Source organism: Lotus japonicus, chromosome 1 (genome assembly GCF_012489685.1).
Source record: "Lotus japonicus ecotype B-129 chromosome 1, LjGifu_v1.2".
NCBI lineage: Eukaryota > Viridiplantae > Streptophyta > Magnoliopsida > Fabales > Fabaceae > Lotus > Lotus japonicus.
In genome coordinates, this window is record NC_080041.1 from 80,613,940 (window position 1) to 80,622,196 (window position 8,257).

At 32.3% G+C, this 8,257-nt stretch overlaps 1 protein-coding gene across 1 annotated transcript; it reads right to left on the reverse strand.

The window, feature by feature from the left end:
• Window positions 1-5,513: 5,513 nt before the first annotated feature.
• On the reverse strand, window positions 5,514-7,739 carry LOC130732106 (F-box/LRR-repeat protein 13-like). The gene is made up of 3 exons (XM_057584222.1): window positions 6,765-7,739; window positions 6,338-6,665; window positions 5,514-5,758 (listed from the first exon to the last, which is right to left on the reverse strand). The coding sequence occupies exons 1-2, from the start codon at window positions 7,728-7,730 to the stop codon at window positions 6,369-6,371; spliced, it is 1,263 nt and encodes a 420-aa protein (XP_057440205.1). The 5' UTR covers window positions 7,731-7,739; the 3' UTR covers window positions 5,514-5,758; window positions 6,338-6,368.
• Between the last annotated feature and the right edge of the window lie 518 nt (window positions 7,740-8,257).

Consider the following 8,257-nt stretch of genomic DNA (forward strand, 5'->3'; position numbering starts at 1 on the left):
TTTCAAAGATAACTCTTTTATTAGATATTTGTGACTCCATAATCATGATAACTTATTACAATAATTAAATTGGGGTGACTTACATCATAAAATGGTCTTATTTTTCATGTTTTTTTATGTCTTCCATATAATAATTAATCCACTTAACGTTTGACAATGTGAAGAGTTTCAAAAAAAAAATGAAGATATTTTTTAATATGCGAAGTGATTAATTACTTATATGTATTTAAGGAAAGAAACCGAGTCCCCGAATGATAGCTAAAGTGGTAAGAATTGGGGGACATATGGGTTGGGGAATGGAAGGTCCAGACGATCCTTAAAGGGTTTAATTTATCTTTTTGATGTGCCAAAAAGAAAAAAGAAACCGAACATCGAAAAATGTGTTGACAAACTAAAACCGTTACAAAACTGAGGTGTCTCATAGTGTTCAGTAATGTTTTTATGTATGTGAATCATCACTTAAACTAAAATAGTTTCAGGATATGTCAATTAATTTTTTCGTGTTTTGGAAAAAGAAGGTTGATTTTTTTATAAATTTTATAAAACATGGATTTGTTTAAAAATCTATCTTTTTTTTCCCTTCTAATTTTTAACTTAATGAGTCTTCATTCACAATTAATTTTAAGATAACATAAATTTGTGAATGTAAGGTTGTTTTCTTAATTGGTGTCCATTTGCATTCGATTTTTTAGTGAGAGTGAAGAAGATAATTGTTGCATGATGACTTTGATTTAGACAGTTTCAAATGTTTACTTGCGCATTTAATGGCGATCACTATAATTTTTTCACTCATTAGAAAAGAATTGTTTATCTTAAAATGCATATACGTAAAATTTAAAATTAAGAAAAGATATTAATGTATTTTTTATTTATATTAACCAATCTAATAATTCATATTTTAAAATATTCAAATTAAGAAACAATGTTTACATGATTGTTTTAAATGTGATGTCATTTTTTTTTCTTTTTAAATTTATATGTGGACTTTAATAAAACAATGTTTACACAACGTATAGAAAATAATTAGAACCGCAATTGAAATCAAATTTAATGTTAAAAATCCAACATTATTTTTTTAAAGATTAATATTAATAATGATTAATACATTCTATAAATCCAAACTATTTAATCATGTCCTATGAAATCTCATAACTCATATATTAACTAAATACTAATAAATACATTAAATATAATTTTAGTTGAGTTGACAAATAGAGAATCAAACTCATCCCCATAATCCCCTAGGATAGCTCAAGTGGTAGGAGTTTGGGGACATATGAGTTGGGTAGGGAGAGGTCTAGCGATTGATTTCTGGTGAGTGCAATTTTATATTTGCGATGTAACAAAAAAAAACTCATCCCCATAAAAGACAAATAGACAATAATAAAGTCAAATTAATCAACCACACTATTTAATGTTAAAACTCCAATCTTAATTTGTAAAGATTAATATTAATAATGATTAATATATTCTTCAAATACAAACTAATTAATCATGTCCTATGAAATTCCATAACTCATATTAACTAAATACTAATAAGTTCATTAATTTTTTTTTGTTGAGTTGACAAATAGAGAATAAAACCTATCCCTATAGAAGATAAATAGACAATCAACTAATTAAAATGCACACCTTCACATTCAAAAGCAAGGGTGTTGTTTTTACATCACAATTTTTAATTGTAGTTGTACAAAACCAAATATGATTTTACGATTTTTAAAAAGTTGCCGAAAAGGCACATGTGCTCCCTTTTCTTAAAACTATTGCAAACACCTATTGATCAGTAGCATAACAATCATCATCACAACCAAATGTGAAACTGGGCTGCTTAAACTTAGACATTCTATGATAAGTCTCTTACATTTGTACTACATGGAAAATCAAGATCTTCAAGCTGAAGATATGCTAACTCACATTTGCTCAAATATATATGAGACCAACTAAATACTAATAGATCCCTTATTGAGCCCAAATGGTTACCATTTTTCTTGCTATGATTTTTTTAATAAGCGATTGTGTTCAACTGCGCTGAAGACTGAAGTCATATGCATATGAATCTGGCCGAACACCATTCCACATTCATTTTGCATTGACAGTAGATATCCACCAAGCCCAAGGCTATGCTTACTCCCTATAGAGTCACCAAAAAATCAGGAAAATCCTGGCATATATAACGACACACTGTCTTGACCAACAACTTAACGCCTTATCAAAGGTCTAGTTCCAAATTGAAATCTCCTTTATATGCCTAACATCTTGATTTTGCCACATGAGTTTCTGCTCAAACACCCTTCTACACTCATCGTGTTGGTTATGCTGAAGCTTCTCACTACTTGCCCTAATGGATTTATGACCATTGAAGACCAAAAATTTATACATGATAGCTAGTTAAATATGGAATGACAAAGAAGTTACCTTATATTTTTGTTCAGAAACAAAGGAGCTTTGTTATCTTGAAAAGACAAACCAACACCACATAAGTGAATGGAGAGATAGAGTTTGATCAGAAGCATTATTCAAGGGGAGAATAAGGGAGAGAACATAAAGTTGTTGATAAAAAAAATAGGCGAATAAAAAATAAGAAAAAAAGAGCGGGAGAGATTTTTTGAGGCAACACCATCAATCAGATATTAAAAAACACCATTAAAAAATTGTCAGAATTACCTTACATTATAAATATGATAAAAATATCTTGTTACATTCTAAGAGATGAAGAATGGACTAAAAATTTCAGAACAAAGAGAAGATAAAGACATGATAATTAATTGAGTACCCCTCTTAATCAGTATGCTACATAGCCCACCCATATTAGTAAAATCATTGAGAATTTCTAGTAGATGCAGTGTTTCACGATATATTAATATCAACCCTTGACTTCTAGTAGATGCAGTGGCACATATATAACTTTTAAACTCTATTTGTAAAATATAAAACTTGAGTTCAAAGTGAGGAAATAACATAGAAAAAATAATAAGAAAATCAAATAAAGAAAAATTATCGAATCTGTGAAGAAGAAAAGGAACTTATCCATTAAGTATGTGCTGCAAATTCAAAGGAAAATGAAGATAACAAAATCATGAAAGTAACCTGCAGAGGGGGAAATCCAGAAGATTACACCTCAATCCAACAAGATTGCACTTAAATTCGAAGACGACTGATTCATAACGATAGAGATTTTCAGAAATATGAGAACGAAAGGTTTAGAAACCAAACAGAACAAAAACATATAATAATGAAAAAAAAGAAAATTTGCAGAGAAGCACATACAAATCAATAAAGCAACAAACCTATGAAATCATATAACAAAACCGGAAAAAAGTATGGAGCAAATCGGCATTTATACCCATAGTTTAAGCTTTTGAAGAAGATTGAAAGTCTTAAAAACGGAAGAATATTGAAAGGTCTCTTCAAAGGTTTTTAAGACCCCCTATAAATAAATGCATTGATTTTTACAATAAAGTTTAGTGAATGCAAAAGGACAATGATATTGCTATTAAACAGATGGTTGTGATTGAATCTGAGAGAATAATGTGCATTTTTAGCAAAAGAACCACAGTCAAATTTGCAATGTAGTGTAATAAATTTTTGAATTACTATTTTACTCTCAAGGTTGCAAAAACTTCTCTTTTATACAATATATAGATATATATATATATATATATATATATAGATAGATAGATAGATATAGATATAGATATAGATATAGATATATATATATATATAGATAGATAGATAGATATAGATATAGATATAGATATAGATATAGATATAGATAGATAGATATAAATATAGATAGTTAGATATATATATAAATATAATCCAAACCAAACATTTGACATATCTTCAATTTAGAAAGACAATTCATCATCGACATCATTATTATCTACACGGTCGTGTGCTTTTGTCTAGATTATTGTCACGACTCAAAGTTTTAAATCGTACCTGCGCACAAATTTACACCCTAATCTGGCGAGCATTTTCCGCTAAAAAATCAATTTTAAATAATTTTTCAAAATAAACATGTTTGCGGAACGACTCAAAATTATAAATTGTACTTGTGCACAAATTTACACCCTAGTCTAGCAAGCATTTTCCGCACAAAAATCAATTTTATATAATATTTCAAAATAAACATGTTCACGGAATTTTATACAAAATTCCACAGTCTCATTTTATATGAACATTTCTAAAATAACAAAACCTACCAAATGAGTTTTTTCTTCACTAGAATTATAAGAAACATGCATATTCTAAATCCGGTACTCAAGTGCAACTCTTAAAATAAAATATGAAATAACAAATCATAATAAATCCACCTAAGACTCCATATAACTGCATAATGACTAAGATCAAATAAAATGACACTAAAAAGATTACAATCAAGGAATACCTAAGAATAAAATCTAATGATTTGAATTTAAAAACAGCTTTCCATCCAGCTGCATGAGAATCTGTAGATGGAAAATTACATATGCAATTACGTTATTACACGAAAATTGTTTCTCTACCCAACTGATCGTAATTATCCATTGATCTCAAAAGTCCACCATTTCCATTATCTTTATATCTATTCAGGTGAGGCAATGAAGGGAGCTTAGTCTTTCAATAAATTAGGAACTACGAAAAGAACATAAGTAGTGAGGGTGAATTAAATAAAGCAAGTCAATTGAGTTATAACAAAAATGAAAGTTAAAGTTAAATCAACATCTTAGGAAGAAAGTAAAAACAAGGCCTGGAAAATGCCAAGTTACCATGAGAGTTAAGAGTAGAGGTATAGACCACCAATAATCTTATGTTCACAAGATCTCGCAGCCAGTGAAGTAGAATCAAAGAAATCTTCATGGTATACAAGCCCATATGTGCATCAATGTTTACTTCCTGAACAGAAAAAAAAGACCGCTCCTACTGAGGTACTGACAAGGAGAACCGGTGAAAGCAAACCTATGAAGAAATGGTGTGGATAGCTCAATTTTACATAAGACATATGGAAGATTTGGCAGAGTTAAATTGACAAGCGTTGCGCTTCATATGCAGAGGTTACATACATTCTTTAGGTTACATCCGTCAATGATCAAACTATTCAACCTGTTAAGCTTTGGAATGGGTCGGCACGGACGCTGTCGCTTGAGCAAAAGGTTAAATCACTCGGATGTAATGTGGTTAGTGATGTCAAATATAAAGATTTGCGAAATATGCTACAACTACTGAGCTTCATAAGCATTTAGTTCAGTATTCTTAGGAGGTGCGTGTGAAGAAGCATTTGTTAGGAAAAACCAACTTACTTAACATGATCTTTTAGCCTTGAGTGATTAGTCTCATTGTTGTCGGCTGTGCGAATACCAAGTGACAGTTCATCCGATAAGTTCCAGGAACGTGGGGTGTTCTTCCGAAGGACGTGCTTAAGTACCAAGACTTTAATAACCAGAACAACCTGAGAATTCTCATCACAAGATCAACAAGATAATCCGGCGCCTCGCTTTTCAAAAATCAATTTTGAAAATACTCCTCCAAAATAATATCAATGTATAATACCCAATATATAAATATAAAAACAAATTCAAAATAATAATCCTTACACCCAAGTGCTTCAACAAAACTAAGAAAGAAGTTATAATTCAAAAGAATACTAGATAAGGAGATGATAAAACAAAGATTTCTTCGTAACCATCGTGGCGAAGAAGTCATAAATCTCTTCCTTTGCCGCCTCAAGCTTCTCGTCAATCCTTCGTTTAATCACCTTCGACACTGCCTCCATATCCTACAACACGAAACAAATCATAGGTTACCTGTTGATTCATCTTTGTTGCCAAATGGCACACTTAAAAAAAACACTAAAAGTAAACACTTAACTTTTTTAAGTTAAGTGCATTTTCATAAAGTTCACTACCATCCCCTGTAGCATCAATAGTGATGCACATAATGCGCGCTTGTGGCAGAATAAGTAAGTTCAGAAAATGGGAGGACAACTATGCATACATATGCTATGACTAATCAACCATGTGGACTTGGTCAAGTTATCCAATTCTTTACAAGAATGTTAAGTGCTGAAAAATTTAACAAGTAAGAGTGAAGAAAGTTTCTGAAAATTTCAACGTCTAAGAATTAGTTATTTCTTTGTTCTCATAAACCTTCATTAACCTCAAGAGTCAAGACAATGATATATAACAAAAAACAACTATAAAATTCTTTCATTTAATACAAGCAACTTCCACGCATGAACTTAAACTGAGGTAGGATACTATAATATTGCATTACCTATAAAACTCAATAATCAGTTATATAAGAAAAGAGAACTAGCAAAAAAAAGGGGAAGGAAGTAAAAACCAAAGCATGTTACCTTATTCAAAAAGTTGAATGCCAAATTCACATTAGCGACGTTCTGTTCCAACTATAGTTCCAAACGGCAGTACTTGTAAATCTAAGAACTTTGAGAATCCTTCAGGGAAAGGTGCAAATGGCTCGTTCCTTGCTTTCCACTTGCCAATTTCAAGCACTAACCTGATAGCTTGTATCCGTGACTTAGTGGTTACCATCTGTCTCTCCATCCTCTTTATCACCATGCCTCTCAGAGCTTCTGAAAGTCGCACCTTTTTTATTTTGAATATCTTCAAGTTAGCCAATGTAGGGAGCTTAATCTTCAAAAAGTCAGGAACTAAGAATAGAACCTAAGCAATGAGGGTGAATTAGATAATGCAAGCTGTCAATTGACTTTTTAACAAAAATTTGTTAACATAGCCTCAAAACATGCTAAGGTAGATAGATACCTGAAGAGTATTTGTAGTAACAGACAATGATGTCATATCAACAAGATTCTGCAGCCAGCTAAGTAGAATCAAAGGAAACTCCGGTTTATCCATGGTCCAATTCAAATCGATATCCATGTAAACTTCCTTAACTGAAGAAAGACCACTCCCACATAGATAATAAGTAGGATTACCGTAGCAAGTAAGCCTATGAAGACATGGTGTGGATAACTCAACTTTGCAGAAGTCTCTGGGAGCCCAAGCATAGTTACAAATAGATAAATTGACAAGCGTTGCGCTTGATATGCAGAGGATTCTTGCATCCGGGAGGTAAAATCCCTCAATGGTCAAACTATTCAACCTCTTAAACGCAGAAAATGGGTCGGCACGGTCGTTGCCGCTGCTTGAGGAAAATTTGAAATTTCTCAGATACAAGGTGGTTAATGCTGGCAAATTCACAGATTCGGGCAATGAACTAAAATTGTCAATCATACTTCTACCGCCAATTGTGATCTTAAGAGATGTTAAAGTATGGCATGTGAAAATACGAGGCATCATGAGCGTCCTGTCACATGTGACATCGAGCTTCAATCGCTGGACATTGTGGGAAACGACATAGTTTATGACCCTTTTGATGAGGTGAGGCCGGATGATACCCTGATGCTCAAAATCAAGTTCTTCCAAGGAAATTGAGCCATCACGAAGGGTCAAAATCTTAGGCACAAATTTGTCGAAATCCTTATAAGTTGAAAAATCTGATGAGTGTAAAGTAAGGATTGGAAGGCGTTTCCATAGATCCTTCCATCTTGAGGATAACACACATGTTTGAACAGCAGTTTTAAATTCCAGAAATGACAGAATTTGAAGGAGAATGCAATCAGATAACTCACTGAACCAGTCCTTGTTCTCTTCTTCAATTTCACTCTCATTGCTCCTTCCTCGCTTCGCCTTCGGTGGAATCAACCTCTCATCCATTGAATCAGACATTCAGATTCAGAAAACCACCTATGCATGCAAAGGAAAACGTAAGAAGAATAAATGAATGATTTTTCTTGAATTAAAACTATAGAACAAGCACTATAGTGATGGAGAAGCAATCATACAGTGAGATTTCAAAACTAAGTAAAATGGGGTTGGGTTTGAACGGTAAACAAGTGAGAAAATAAAATCTAGAAAGCATGTTCAACTATCAGCAACCATGATCATAACTAGGGAAAATTGAAAAACGAAAATTCATGCAGAAATGATGAATACCTATCGTTGGTTGATTTGCAGCTGAAACCCTAATTCCACGGAGAAACGAGCAATGAGGTGTCTGGGCAAGGAATTGATCACAATGGTTACACTTATATACTCAGGGAAGAACTAAGAAGGTAAGTAAACTTGACTTTTTGTTTGACATGAAATTTCAAAAGTCAAAAAATGCAAATAAACGAAAAATGATATGATCGGATATGATATGTGAGCAGGATCGCAACATGATAAGATAAGAGCAAGATAGACTCTTATAATAT

Coding starts and splice junctions, on each gene's coding strand:
- LOC130732106 (XM_057584222.1), bottom strand. CDS start 7,730: ATGTCTGATTCAATGGATGAGAGGTTGATTCCACCGAAGGCGAAGCGA. Junction 6,666..6,764: donor TTACTACAAATACTCTTCAG/GTATCTATCTAC, acceptor CTCATTGCTTAG/GTTCTATTCTTAGTTCCTGA.